General features: G+C 57.1%; 6 protein-coding genes across 6 annotated transcripts; 5 read left to right on the top strand and 1 right to left on the bottom strand.

Annotated features, from left to right (window-relative positions):
- Positions 1–516: 516 nt before the first annotated feature.
- On the top strand, positions 517–1,407 carry VDAG_02211 (endoglucanase-4; the record flags this gene model as incomplete). The annotated part of the gene is made up of 1 exon (XM_009658240.1): positions 517–1,407. The coding sequence occupies one exon, from the start codon at positions 517–519 to the stop codon at positions 1,405–1,407; it is 891 nt and encodes a 296-aa protein (XP_009656535.1).
- Positions 1,408–2,043: 636 nt separating this feature from the next.
- Positions 2,044–3,424, top strand: VDAG_02212 (epoxide hydrolase; the record flags this gene model as incomplete). Its single annotated transcript, XM_009658241.1, has 3 exons — positions 2,044–2,368; positions 2,448–2,645; positions 2,709–3,424. The coding sequence occupies 3 exons, from the start codon at positions 2,044–2,046 to the stop codon at positions 3,404–3,406; spliced, it is 1,221 nt and encodes a 406-aa protein (XP_009656536.1). The 3' UTR covers positions 3,407–3,424.
- Positions 3,425–5,491: 2,067 nt separating this feature from the next.
- Positions 5,492–6,285, top strand: VDAG_02213 (uncharacterized protein; the record flags this gene model as incomplete). Its single annotated transcript, XM_009658242.1, has 3 exons — positions 5,492–5,806; positions 5,882–6,123; positions 6,177–6,285. The coding sequence occupies 3 exons, from the start codon at positions 5,492–5,494 to the stop codon at positions 6,283–6,285; spliced, it is 666 nt and encodes a 221-aa protein (XP_009656537.1).
- Positions 6,286–7,270: 985 nt separating this feature from the next.
- VDAG_02214 (uncharacterized protein) lies at positions 7,271–9,221 on the top strand (the record flags this gene model as incomplete). The annotated part of the gene is made up of 2 exons (XM_009658243.1): positions 7,271–7,699; positions 7,752–9,221. 2 exons carry the CDS (start codon positions 7,271–7,273, stop codon positions 9,219–9,221), a joined length of 1,899 nt encoding a protein of 632 aa, XP_009656538.1.
- A 634-nt stretch (positions 9,222–9,855) lies between these two features.
- On the top strand, positions 9,856–10,716 carry VDAG_02215 (endoglucanase-1; the record flags this gene model as incomplete). The annotated part of the gene is made up of 3 exons (XM_009658244.1): positions 9,856–10,244; positions 10,327–10,565; positions 10,637–10,716. The coding sequence occupies 3 exons, from the start codon at positions 9,856–9,858 to the stop codon at positions 10,714–10,716; spliced, it is 708 nt and encodes a 235-aa protein (XP_009656539.1).
- Positions 10,717–11,019: 303 nt separating this feature from the next.
- Positions 11,020–13,044, bottom strand: VDAG_02216 (uncharacterized protein; the record flags this gene model as incomplete). The annotated part of the gene is made up of 7 exons (XM_009658245.1): positions 11,020–11,306; positions 11,365–11,533; positions 11,586–12,113; positions 12,164–12,301; positions 12,348–12,442; positions 12,505–12,640; positions 12,703–13,044. 7 exons carry the CDS (start codon positions 13,042–13,044, stop codon positions 11,020–11,022), a joined length of 1,695 nt encoding a protein of 564 aa, XP_009656540.1.
- Positions 13,045–13,050: the final 6 nt, after the last annotated feature.

The raw sequence follows: 13,050 nt of genomic DNA on the forward strand, positions 1-13,050 counted from the left end.
AACCTCACCAACCAAGAATACGACTGCTTCCCCAGGAAAAAACCGGTCATCAGGTTGGGCGCTCCACGACTCCGTGACCCTATGCCGGCAAAGATCACCTGCGGCACGGGTGCACGAGATTGACGAACGCCATACCGGCACGACGCCGGGCGGGACGTTCGGGACATCTTCATCTATACGAATCTCTATCCGCCAATTGCGGCGCGCTGGGGGTGCCGGACGAGACTCCGGCATCATGGGCGGCAGGTCGTGGAACCAACGTGGTGCGGGTTGATATTGCGTGTAAGCTCGATGGCAGGCTCTACAAGTGATGCAGCGCGCCGTGAATAGAGTGATTCCGCAGTCAATCGTCATTTCCGTCTGCACATGTGTTCCAAGGGAACGCTGTCTTGAAAACAGTCATGGTTTCATAACAGGGTATTTAAACTCAACATCCCAGATCACAGTCCAAATCTAAACAGAGCCTTGCCGTCATGCCAAGTTCCCCAAGTCCGACAACATTGTCAAATGCCTACGATGTCTTCTCTCAGCCGTTTCCTCCTCCCTGCTTTGTTGCTCCATGCCCCCCTCGCTGCAGCCCACAGCCGCGTCGCCAACATCATCATCAACGGCACATCCTATGAAGGGTTCAACGCTAAACAACCGACCAACCCACCCGTACTCGTAGCCTGGAACACGACCGTCTCCGACGACGGCTGGGTCAACTACGAGTCCTACGCCCACCCCGACATCATCTGCCACCGCGACGCCGTGCCAGCGCGCGGCCACGCACCCATCGAAGCCGGCTCCACGCTCTCAGTCCAGTGGGCGGGCTACCCCGAGTCGCACAAGGGGCCCGTGCTAACGTACCTCGCGCCGTGCCACGGGTTCTGCGAGGACGTCGACAAGACGGCGCTCGAATTCTTCCTCATCGGAGCGCGGGGGCTCGTCGACCCGGACGGCGTGGCAGGGCCGTACCCCAGCGCGCCGGGCCTCTGGGCCAGCGACGAGTTCATCCAGAACAATTCGTCGTGGGTCGTCAGGATTCCCGAGACGGTGAGGCCGGGCCACTACGTGCTCCGCCAGGAGCTCGTGGCGCTGCACTATGCGCGGATCGACGGGCTTGGGACGCAGCATTACCCGCAGTGCGTCAACCTCGAGATCATCGGGGAGGGAGACGAGGTGCCGGAGGGGACGCCGGCCGTGGAGCTCTATGGCAAGACCGATCCGGGGCTGGTGTACGATGTTTCCAAGGAGCCGCTGTCTGCTTACTTGATTCCGGGGCCGACGCTGTGGAGCGGAGCGGGGGATGAGGTCCAGCAGACGATGCCGGTCATTACGGGCACTGCAGAGGCGATCCCGGGTGGCCAAGACGCTGCGCCGGGGCCTATCGCCAGGGCTGAGCCGACTGATGCGTGTGTGCAGTGACATGGGTGGCGTGCTCATGATTATCTGGCAATTCGACCTAGGAAGCCTTATCGATCATCTCACCAATTCCACATATCCACCGAGTGTTGGTGGTGATTCCAAATGTCAAGAGATGGCTGCACAGCAATTCACGCGTCTCAATCATATGACTGTTGAAACATGACTTCTACGTGTAATTGCCCTCCTGAACCTTTAAACCAGACCCCGCACCCCCACTCGCCAGGGTAGTATTCAGAATCAATTGTTATATCGCTGTTATTAAGCCTAATATTCTACCAGCAAAAACATCACGAAAGCATGGAAAGCCTCTGGATGCTGTGTCACGGCCGATCTTAGCGCCATCAAGTTTAGCCCCCTGAGGGCCCTGACCACAGCTCGACGTCATCACCCACGAAACTCCATGACAAGGGCGTGAACGACGAGGAAATCATGTACATCCTGTGCATGCAATGTGACCGTTGCCTACCCGCTTACCATTCCAAAACGACGCTGCTTTGCAATCGAACAAACATCAAAGGGCGGGATTGACGAGCTCGTTATAGCACCAATATCCATCGCAGGACTATATCTCAAACCCTCCTACTGCCACTGACATAGCACAGATACCTCATCTGCAAACCTCACAGGCACACCATCATGGATACACCCATAGTTCCTTACAAGATCAACGTCCCAGACGCCAAGATCGAGGCCCTCAAGGCAAAGCTCGACCAGACCACCTACCCAGATCGAGCGCCCGTCCTCGAAGACTGGGAATACGGCACCCCCCGCGCCGCCATAACGCGGCTGGCCAAATACTGGCGCGACGGCTTCGACTGGCGCGCCCAAGAGGCCGAGCTGAACAGACTGCCGCATTTCAAGACGGATGTGGCTGTCGACGGCTTTGGCGACATTGGCGTGCATTTCGTGCATCAGGAGAGCCAAGCCGAGGATGCGATCCCGCTGCTTTTCTGCCACGGCTGTGAGTTTCTGTTCACCAAGCAACCTTGCTCGTCGTCTGGATTGAGAGGTGCATTGAATCTGACCAAGGTACCCCACAGGGCCCGGCAGCTTTATCGAGGTGGTCAAGATCCTGCCTCTGTTGACGAGCGTCGACGCCGAGGTTTCGTTCCACGTTGTCGCGCCGTCGTTGCCGAACTTTGGGTTCTCCGACGGCGTGGGCAAGTCGGGGTTCGGGCTTGCGCAGTACGCGGAAGCCCTCCACAAAATCATGCTGAAGCTCGGCTACGACAGATACGGTCGGTTTCACCTTCGAGATGGCGGGATTATAGCAGCGAGGACAGGTACTGACAGCCCGGCAGTGACGCAAGGCGGCGATTGGGGGTTCGGCATCACGCGCATGGTGGGCAGGCAGTATCCCGAGCACTGTCTCGCGTCGCATCTCAACCACGTCTATTGCAAGCCGCCCGAGTTGCTGAAGAACCCGCTTCTCTACCTCCAGAGCAAGCTGCCGAGTTCGGCTTTGGACCTCGAGCGCAAGGCTAGGACGGACTGGTTCTTCGAAGAGGGCTTGGCGTATAACAGGATGCACTCGACGCGGCCGTCAACGTTGGGATTCGCGCTGGCCGACTCGCCGGTCGGTCTCTTGGCATGGATCTACGAAAAATTGGTCGAATGGACGGACGCATACGATTGGAGCGACGATGAAGTGTTGACGTGGGTTGGACTGTACTGGTTCTCGACAGCCGGGCCGGACGCAAGCACGCGGATCTACAAGGAGGCACAGGGACGACATGTGAAGAACAAGCAGGCGCATCTCGAATACATGCCGGGGGTTAAGCTGGGGATCAGCATGTTTCCCAAGGATCTGATGCTGTTTCCGAGCTCGTGGCAGCGAACACTAGGGCCGGTCGTATTTGAACGGTGGCATACCGAAGGCGGGCACTTTGCGGCATGGGAGAGGCCTGAGCTGCTCGTTGAAGATATTACGACCATGTTTGGCGAGGGGGGAGGAGCGAGTGACGTGGCGCGGAAAATCGTGAAGGAAAGGAGGACATAGAATTGATGTTTGATCCACGGCTCCCTGGTCCGTCGACGCCTGCGCATGATGGGCGTAGGAGGGAGCTCCTTGTGCCGGCCAAACGAATGCAATAGACCATATCGACCGTGCCCGTTGCAGAAGAGTCAGGCCTCGGCCCGGCAGTCAAGCACCAGATCTGCGATACGGGGCTGTGTGCATCTGGGTCCCGTGGAGATCTTACGGCATACCCTCCCAGAATGCCCAATACACCGGATCCCATCATTCTCGTCGGAGCCGCACGGGGTATTACTGATCTCGTATCTTGTGCATCGTCATGTGGCCTCACGGTCGAGTCAGTAGTCTATGCCAAGCCACCAGGCAAGCGCAAACAAGACCCAGCATGGCGTGGAGGATCAGCGATAATCTGCACGACCGAAAGAGGCAAGTTTGGAGGGCAAACAGCCACCCAAGCATGCACAGCTAAACGCTGTGATTTCTGGGGCGTTCACAAGAGCAAACACATCCGTTCGCCTCTGTCTGACATGTGCCGACGCCGAGGGCTGCCTTCAAAGGGGTTCCAGTGGTTCCAGTGAAGCGGTGACAAATCCGACAGCTTGGCGAGGCTAGACACGAGACGGGCTTTTTCACGACTTTTGCCTGTGAAGCGTCGTCTCGCAATCTTTGCGGCCCCTCTCGTTATGCGCCGAGGACTTGGCTCAGGGCACACCGAGGTGTTGGCGTCATTTCGGGCGGCTCCTCCAGCAGGCGGCTTGGAGACTACTCAGAGCGGCGTGACACGGCGCGCCCGTCGTGCCGACGGACACGACGGGATGGCCTGTCGGGCTGGGCGGCGGCGCGGCGTTTGAGGTTGGTAGTGCATGACGAGGAGGGGTTTGTGGCCGATGGATGGGCGAGCAGGCGGCGGTGTTGCATGGAGTCTGGTGGTGAAGGATGATCGAAGCCGAGCAAGCCAGGGAGGCAGAGGACGATGTGTTGGGGTTACACAGGGCGTCAGGATGTCTTGGGTCGTTCCGTCCATGCGGCATTCCTTTTGTGTTGGCGCTCAAAAAGTCATCCATCCGACAATGCCCAGGGGAGAGCAAGGGGTCGGTCTCGGCAGCGACGCATGCGATGGGACTCGTTTGCGAGCATGACCAGTGTGTAACGGCCCTTGAGCTTGGAGAGTGGGAGGACTGTTCAGATGAGGCTTGGGCTGGACCCGGATCGACCGTCTCGGCACTCGGAATGGTAGTTGCAATGCCGAAAGACGCTTCAATGGGACGCTGAGGGCACGAGCCCAGACATCGGTAGCCAGTGGTGGAGCGTGATGGGAATCGTCGAATGGTCCATCGAAACTGGAGTCTTGCACCAAGTGTTGAATGCAGAGTTGCTGATCTTTGGCAATGTAGATGGATGGATGGATGATGGAATTGGATGGAGGCACGGACAAAGGAGGGCGGAGGGCAGAAGGCTGGTGGAGGAGGAAGTGTGGAGTGAGCTGTGAAATTGGGTTGCCGTGGTGTGCTGGGTTTGCCTTGGCGGCCCTGTTGGCGCCCCTCTTGGTGAAGGCCAGGGCATGGTTTGTCCCACAGGGCATCTTCCAGGGGGATCACCGCCAAGCAGCACGCCCTGTAAACTCTCCTCCCACAGCGCCTCTGATCACTGTGCCCGGGCCACTAGGCGGCCACTGAGGTGCGCCCAGAAGCAGAGGAAGAACCCCTCCTGACGGGCGTGGGAAGGTTCCTGGCGGGCTGTGCTGCCTGGGCATCTTGGGGCTTCCTCGGCTGCGTCATTCAGATGCTGGCCAAGTCGACTGCCCAGCACTTTAGTTGAACCGCCCAAGACCTCAAGAACCAAGCAGCGCCGCTCGTGCTCGTCGTGGGCTTGTCGTCGGCGTTTTCTCCTTCTTCCCCCTTTCTCATCGTACTTATCATCTCGACCGTCCCGGAACATCAACGCCGGATAGATGGATTCGATATATCCTTCGACCCGCCCGCCGTTGTGCATCAGAGCCTGGAGCACCACTACTCTGACCGACGTCCCTGACAATACGATACCTAGCGACTCACCAGATCTGTTCCAACCCATACCACCCCACCGGAGAATCGGGCGAATTGAGAGGCCATGTCGCGCCACACCCACATCCCCAATAGCTATGGCCCCGGCGGCACCCACGCCCACCCGTACCATCGCCCACCGCCCGCCTTCCAGTATCATCCGCCGCAACACTACTACGTGCCACCGGAAGACCCAGCACAGAAGAAGAGGAGGAAATGCATTTACATGTTCTACGGACTGCGGCAGGCGGCGCTCATCGTGCCGCTCGTGCTCATCCTGCTCAACGTCAACATCTACGTCTCGCGCCGCGGGCGGTACTTGAACGGCTCGACGAGTCCCGCTGATCCCGTTTACTATTCCATGTGGTTGACGGCTCCTCTGGTATGTTGCACTGCGAACGGCATTGGTGTCCAGATACGGAGTGCATCCAACAATTGTGCTGACATGCCCATGTAGTCGGGCGTCATCTTCCTATGGGCCATCATGGCACTGGTCCAGATGTGCGGCAGCCGATCACCGGACAGGCCGAACGTGCAGTATTCCGTCCAGTTTGGCGTGGAGCTGCTGTTTGCTCTGGGTGCGCTTGTCTGCTTCATCCTCATGGTGGTCAACATGGTAGACAAGCAGAACAGCGGCACGTATGAATACCCGTACCTGCGATACGAAATTCCGCTGGCCGGTCTACTTGGCTTCCTCATGTAAGTCGAAGCAGCCCACGTCGCTCTGTTGGGCGTCACTAATTCCAAGTCAGGATTATTCAGGCTGGCCTCGTTGCGCGGGCGTACTATGAGATCAGTATCGACAGGACACAAAGAGACGGGCAAAATCCCGCGCACCACGGGGCCATGACCCAGGTGTGAAGCACCGCCTTATTGTTGCATCGGGAGCAAACAGCGAAGCGTGGAAGTAGGCTCCCGAGACGTTGATGTATGACCATGTACCTTATGAATATGGGAGCTCGGTCACGGTGACACTGAGCAAAGAACGGAGGGTTTGGATTTCTTCTTTTTGGGCACGGGCAAGCGACATACAAGATACCCCCTGATGGATGGTGGCATCTCTCCTGATGATAGTCTATGGGACGTCAATTGATGAACAAGGTAGTCGAGGAAATGCAGTCTTCGATACTCCAGAGTTCGTTCGGTACCTGAATCGCCCATCATCCGCGCTTCCGGAGAAGGTAACAGGATACGACATGACCATTTCAAACCCATCCAATGACGCAGGGGGAAAACCCCCAGCGCCAGATGCACCAACAACGAAAATGGGAGGGAGGCGGGCTTTGAGGTACCATGTAAAAGCTCATGGCCATCTGCATGATCGATAAGACCGATGGCAGCAAGAAGCTGGGGCAATACAACCGGGTTTTTTTCTTCCTCAATGACACCCTGGACCAGATCAGTCAAAGAAGGAAAAGCAAGGGAGGCAGGACGCTGCATCGAATAGCAATCAAGCATCCTGCAGGGAGCAGGCAAGCAGGATGAGGGAAGTCGCGACTGACGCGCGAGCACGGACCCGATGGATGCCCCACGCACCCAGGTCGCCCCTTCCCCTTTCATCCGCGTCTCATGACATCGACGCTCCACGCGTGCTCGACCCGGAAGACACACCCAGCGCTGCCCAGACTGGGGCAAATTTTTTCATGATGTAGCTCATCATCGCCCTCGTCTCCCATCCCGGACCATCACGCGATGCCTTCGTGTCCCGGGTTCACCCAAGCTTTCTAACGTCTCAGTCCCTCTCACGACCGACGACTTGCGCTTACTAAGTTCTGCTGACTGGTGGCGTGCGCGCCCACACAAGTAGGTCGGCCCCCCCGCTGACCGCCGCGTTGCGTATTGCACAATGCCGCCCATGGATCAGCCGCGGTGTGAGGAGGTGGTGGATTACGACGCCAACGGCAAGCTCGTCTGTTACCATCACAAGGAGCGCATCTGCAGCACGTGCTGCCTCAACTATGAGTTTGACCTTGGCTTCGACTTTGGCGACAACGTCTTTGACAAATACGCCGTGCCCGTGTGCCTTCCACACCGCCGCCGCATCTGCCACGAATGCTGCTGTGCCTTCAGCTGCGACACGGCCAAGGGCATCAAGACCCCCAACAGCTACTCTGTCGATGCCTACGGCAAGCTCGTGTGCGCCTGGCACAGCCGCCGCGTCTGCCACGTGTGTGACGTCGCCCTGATCTATGGCGCCCCCGAAACGAACTCTCTCGGGACCAGACCCAACGGCCCACCTGTGCGACCCAGGCTCATGGAGAAGTGGATGCTGCCGGTATGTCGCACGGCTTGTACTTGTGACATGTGAAGATGCTGAGACCTGGCAGGAACGCGCTGCATCCGAAAGGTCGTCCTCGACGAAGGCGTCTTTTTCGACGAGAGACTTGCCAGCGACAAGAGTCTCTGTCCCGACACGGGGATTCGTCGAGACAAGGGAAGAGACCCCCTCGACGTATTCCTCGCCGGGCTATGAGACTCCGCCGGTGGCCAAGCAGGCTGCGGTCGCAGAGCCCGCGGCGGCCAGAGAAGTGGCCGCCCGATTGATCAGAGAACCCAAGCCGGTCCAGGCGACCAAGTGGGTGCCACCGCCAGAGTCTGTTCAAACCATTGATGCACACGAAGAGCACCTCTTCCGCGATTCTTCCAGACCCCGAGTGTCAATCCCCGCGATGACACCACTTTCGAACCAAAACCACAGTCTCGTAGGCAAATCGGATTCTCACATGGAGCCCCATCAGGCCAAGAAGCCAGAGAGGCCTTCAGGCTCCTTCGCCAATGTTCAGTCTAGGAACCTGGAGCCATCTCTCATCGAGAGCAGAACCTTGAAGGCCACGACCTTGCCGTCCACATTGTTGAACGCACCATCTCGAGAATCGACACCTGAGGGCCAGGAAATACCTCCCTGGCGAGATCTTCTCAACAAGATTGGCTCAATTCCAGAGTTTCAGCCACGTTCAGAAAGCCATACGGCTTTGCCAGTTTCAGATGGCCCCGGCTACGATAGCTGGGATGCAGACCAGTCATCGGGCCAGGCATCAACGCCGCCCCTCAAGTGGCCATCGAGCAACTACTGCGAGCAATGCGAAGTTTCCTGGCTTTGTGTTCGCGAGGATTACGTCACCGAGCATCCGCTGCATAACAGCTGCAAACCCATAGGTTCGAAAAGCGACTTTGCTATGAAAGCACGAACGCTCATTGTCAACTTCTCCGGCGTCATGCCTCAGGGAGAAAAGCACAAGCTCGGCGGCGCGGGTGTCTTTTTCGGGCCCTCGTCCGTCTACAATCGTTCTGAGATTCTGTCTGACTGGTACACAAGCCCGCAGAGCGCCATGATTGAAGCGGCACGCATGGCTGTACAGGACGTTCGAGAATGTATCCTGCCTCGCCGGGACGAACTCATAGAGAACCGGTGCCAAGGGGAAGTTGTGTGCCAGTTGCGCGATGCAAAGCCCTTCCGGATGATCCTCGTATCTGACTCGCGCACCATCGTCGACATGATGACTACAGATATCAAGAAATGGAGGTACAATAGCGAGGAGCAGGTCTACATCAACCGCAAGGGAGGCACCATTCGTAACAGCTTGGGAATATTTCAGCTGGCCCGAGAGATGGAACTCTTGACCGAGACGGGGGTTGAGATTCAATGGCATTATACAAAGCAAGAGTTCAATCACGAGGCCGTTCAGCTCGCGCAAGATGCTGTCGACCGCGCGAGACTTTTCGACGAGGTGGACGGCACGTCGCCTGACGGGCAGAACAAACCGGCGAGCTGGCAAGTTGTCACCTGGGCTGACTAGCAGCGGGCCAGAGGGCGGCAGGTTTTAGAAGGTGATACACAAGAAATAATATAAAATTGAAAACCCACGACCATCTCGAAGGACGTTGTCGCTGCCCAGCGGCGACTGACTGGACTGTACGTGCTAGCTTAGCTCGACGTCAGTTCGGATGTGTCCCGCGCCACCCCCTTTTGCCTGGAACTCTCGGCATGGTAGGGTCGTAAGGTTTCAGCCACAGGTCAATCAACATCTCCTGAGTGCTGCATTAATGTAATCAATCTGTTCTCTGCGTTCTACTAGCTCGGATGTGGCTTTCCACTCGTATCGCCAAGAAAAGAACCGGAATGCTTCACAAGCCGCCGGGAGACGGCCGCGGCGCATGAGGTGACGCGCGAAGCGGAGTTCCCAGCGATGCCAGCAGGCCCAGACCATGGGCTCATGATTCACGTTGTCTCCCTTGAACGGAACGCAATTACCGCAGGTCCCGCTCGAGATACGATCGAAAATGTCCCCAAAAGGAGAGCTCACGTCGCCAATCGACCTTTGTTCGGTCGACGTGTTTGACATCCGCCGACGGTTCAGCGGCACGGCGCGAAACGGACACTAATCCCCTTCCGCATTTCTCTCCTCGCCCCATCCATCGCGCCCGCCCATCATGCCTCCCATCAAGCACCTGATCGCCCTGGCCACGCAGTACGCGTACTGGTCCCAGGATGGGTACGAGCTGATCAACAATACCTGGGGCCAGGACGCCGCGACCTCGGGCAACCAGACCACCTACTATGACGGCGTTCCGTCGTGTGGCAAGGGCATCGCCTGGAGCTCCGACTGGGAGTGGCAGGGCGGCGAGAACAACGTCAAGAGCTTCGTCTACGGCGCGCGGCAGTTTGAGCGCCGCCTCGTGTCGGACATTCACACGTTGCCGACGCAGTCGCAGTGGCACTACGATCGGGAGGACATCCGGGCCAACGTCGCCTATGACATTTTCACCGACACGGACAAGGACCACGTCAACAGCAGCGGCGAGTATGAGCTGATGATCTGGTACGTCTTCCCCCCCCCTCCTCTGTTTCCTGCGACGCCTGGCGACATCACGGGAACGAGACGACTGAATTGCTACGTGCAGGCTCGGACGGTTCGGCGGTGTTATGCCCCTGACCGAGGCCAAGCAGCCCATCGCCCAGGTCAACATTGCCGGCTACGACTGGGAGGTCTACTTTGGCTACAACCACGGCGGCGCGATGAAGGTCTACAGCTTCCTTCCGGCGCAGGGCAACATTTACGACTTCCGCGCCGACGTCAAGCTCTTCTTCAGCTACCTCACGAAGGAGCATCAGTTTCCCGCCGAGAAGCAGTACATGCTGGGTAAGTTTTTTTGCTACCGGAGACCGACTGCGCTGGTCATGTTGTATCCTGCGTGCTGAACATTTCTCTAGTCTATCAACTCGGCACCGAGGCCTTCACGGGCGGTCCTGCAAAGTTTGTCGTCCCCAAGTTCATCGCCGACGTCAGGTGACGAGGCGTAGGAGGGGGCCGCCCTGCAGGTTAGCCGGCCTGCGAGTTAATGGGCGAAGCGGAAGTCCTTGCGCTTGCTGCCGGAATCGGTCGTTGTCTCGAGGTACTGGACACGTTCCTGCGAGAGGGGGGGAACACACATCACGTCAGCCTTGAACAGGCGCTGGGGTTTTCTTTGTACAGTAGGGATGTTTACTCACTTCTTTCGTCAGCGCGTCCCATTCGCGGTCTCGCACTTTGTTACGCCAGACATAATACGACTTGGCGAGGACGTAGATGACTATGTTGGCCGCGCAGATGGCTGTCAACTGTGTGTTTCCGCGTCGGTCTGCGGTGCGTTAGCATCAGCTGGTTTGTCTGCAAGGGTGCATGAACTTGCAGTTGGGACGATCGTCCTGGCGGTAGATGTTGGCATGGATGATGCCTCCGACTTGTACGAACATGCTAGGCCCACATTAGCCTTCTTGCTCGGTTGCTTCAATGCAAGAATCAACTGCTGCTTTGGAACATACTTGTACACGGCTGCCGAGACGGTCCTCGTTCGGACGGTGTTGGAATTGCGGCTGCACCAACCGACTTGCATGGCGTGGGCTACGACCAATGTCAGCACAACGGGCCGTACGGCTCTGATAGCAGTCACGCCACTTACCTGTAGGGTAGGACAACAACACGGTTAAGACGGCAAACCTTGCCCATGGCGACGTGTCATCCTTCAACGTCCTGAGCGCGATCAGGCACGGAAGCAGCCAGACCTGGGCAAGTATGCCGAAGAATGTCCGTTCGTTGAAGATTTCCGAATAATACGTCAGGAGAAGCATCTGTTCGCCTGTGGTTAGCCCAATCTCCGTCAACCGCCAAATTTAGACCTACGGTGATGGCACCCAGAACCTGCGTGGGGATACTGAGCAAGTTCGAGTCGAACGTGCCGAAGCCGAGCGTCCGAAGCGTTAGGGTGAGGTACGAGTCTGGCGGCCCGGCGGGGATCAAGAAGGTCAGACCGATGGCGTACATTGGCCATAGGTCGTAGTCGCAGAGAGACTTCCAGAGGAGTTTGAAGTCGACGGCCTGTCGATTGTGCATGTCGCCCTTTGAGGGGTCGTCGCGCAGGATACGATTCACCATGATGGTCTCCTCTCGCTCGGTGAACCACCCCTTCTTGTTCCACCATGATTTGGTCTGCGTGGGCGAGGCAGCCATCATGAACCAGGACCAAATGCCGATGGAGAGGGTGAAGAGGCCTTCGAGCAGGAAGAGCCATCTCCAACCCTCGTACCCGTGCAGACCTCGCAGTCTAAGGAGGCCGAATGCCAGGATTGGGGCAACAATGTCAGTGACGCGCAGACTGGTCCAGAAGAGAGCCAGGCGAAATGGAAGCTCGGTTCCTTTGAAGAAGTACGACTTTGTCTTGATCAGTAGGCGTAGTGCGAAGGGCATTGAGCGGGACATACAAGGTAAAGGATGACATCCGGAATAAAGCCGCCCTGCAGAAGACCCAGCAAAGCACGGCAGGCTAGAAAGCTGGATCGACCACTGAGCCAGAACTGAGAGGCGGCCACAATGCTCCACATGCACATGATGGTCGGAATCTATATCCGTCAGGTCGCTGTCTACCATCATACCACGAGCACATACCCATCGGTCAGGTCCCAACTTCTTGCTGATAAGCTGAGAAGGCAATTCGGCACAAAGGAAGGATAGTCTGAAGACAGTGTTGCCCAAGTTAAAATCTAGTCGCAGTCAGCACAGCTTAACATGATTAATTCAGGTATTGAGAGGCTATCTGGCATACCATTGGTGTCGAGTCCAAGGTCTTCAAGGAAGTTGTCTGTGTTGGCCTGGCTGAGATTTCCTCTGTCGAGGTCAAGAGAGAAAAAGGCAATGCATGCCCAAAGTGTAATTTTCCAATCCAGTTTGTTGATGAGAGGCTGTCGAACAAAGGCGAATCAGCACAATTTCAAACGGTCCAATATTGGGCTTATAGTCTTACAAGTTCTTCGCCCCAGGTCCATCGTGCTGAGGGATCAAAGCGATGGAGATTCTCGTACTTTGCGGTAGGCTGGAAGTACTTTGCTAGATCTGGGTCGTCATAAACAGATGGTTGAGTAGCCAATTGGTCAAGGTTTTTGTTGGCTTTGTTCCTTCGGAAGAGAGTGGTAATAGGTAGAACAGGGGGCTCCGTCTTCTGAAGTTCTTGCTGTTCAAGAATTCTCTGTCTCGTAGCAGCCAGGTCAGAGTCCGATCCTGAGCTGTTGAGCGAACTGTTCGCCAAGTTGACGGATTTTTCCGGCCGACTCGTCGCCGAGGTATGTTTCTCTTCGTAGTTTGCCATCGCCCA

The sequence above is a fragment of the Verticillium dahliae genome, genomic scaffold, assembly GCF_000150675.1.
Source record: "Verticillium dahliae VdLs.17 supercont1.3 genomic scaffold, whole genome shotgun sequence".
In the NCBI taxonomy this organism is placed as follows: domain Eukaryota; kingdom Fungi; phylum Ascomycota; class Sordariomycetes; order Glomerellales; family Plectosphaerellaceae; genus Verticillium; species Verticillium dahliae.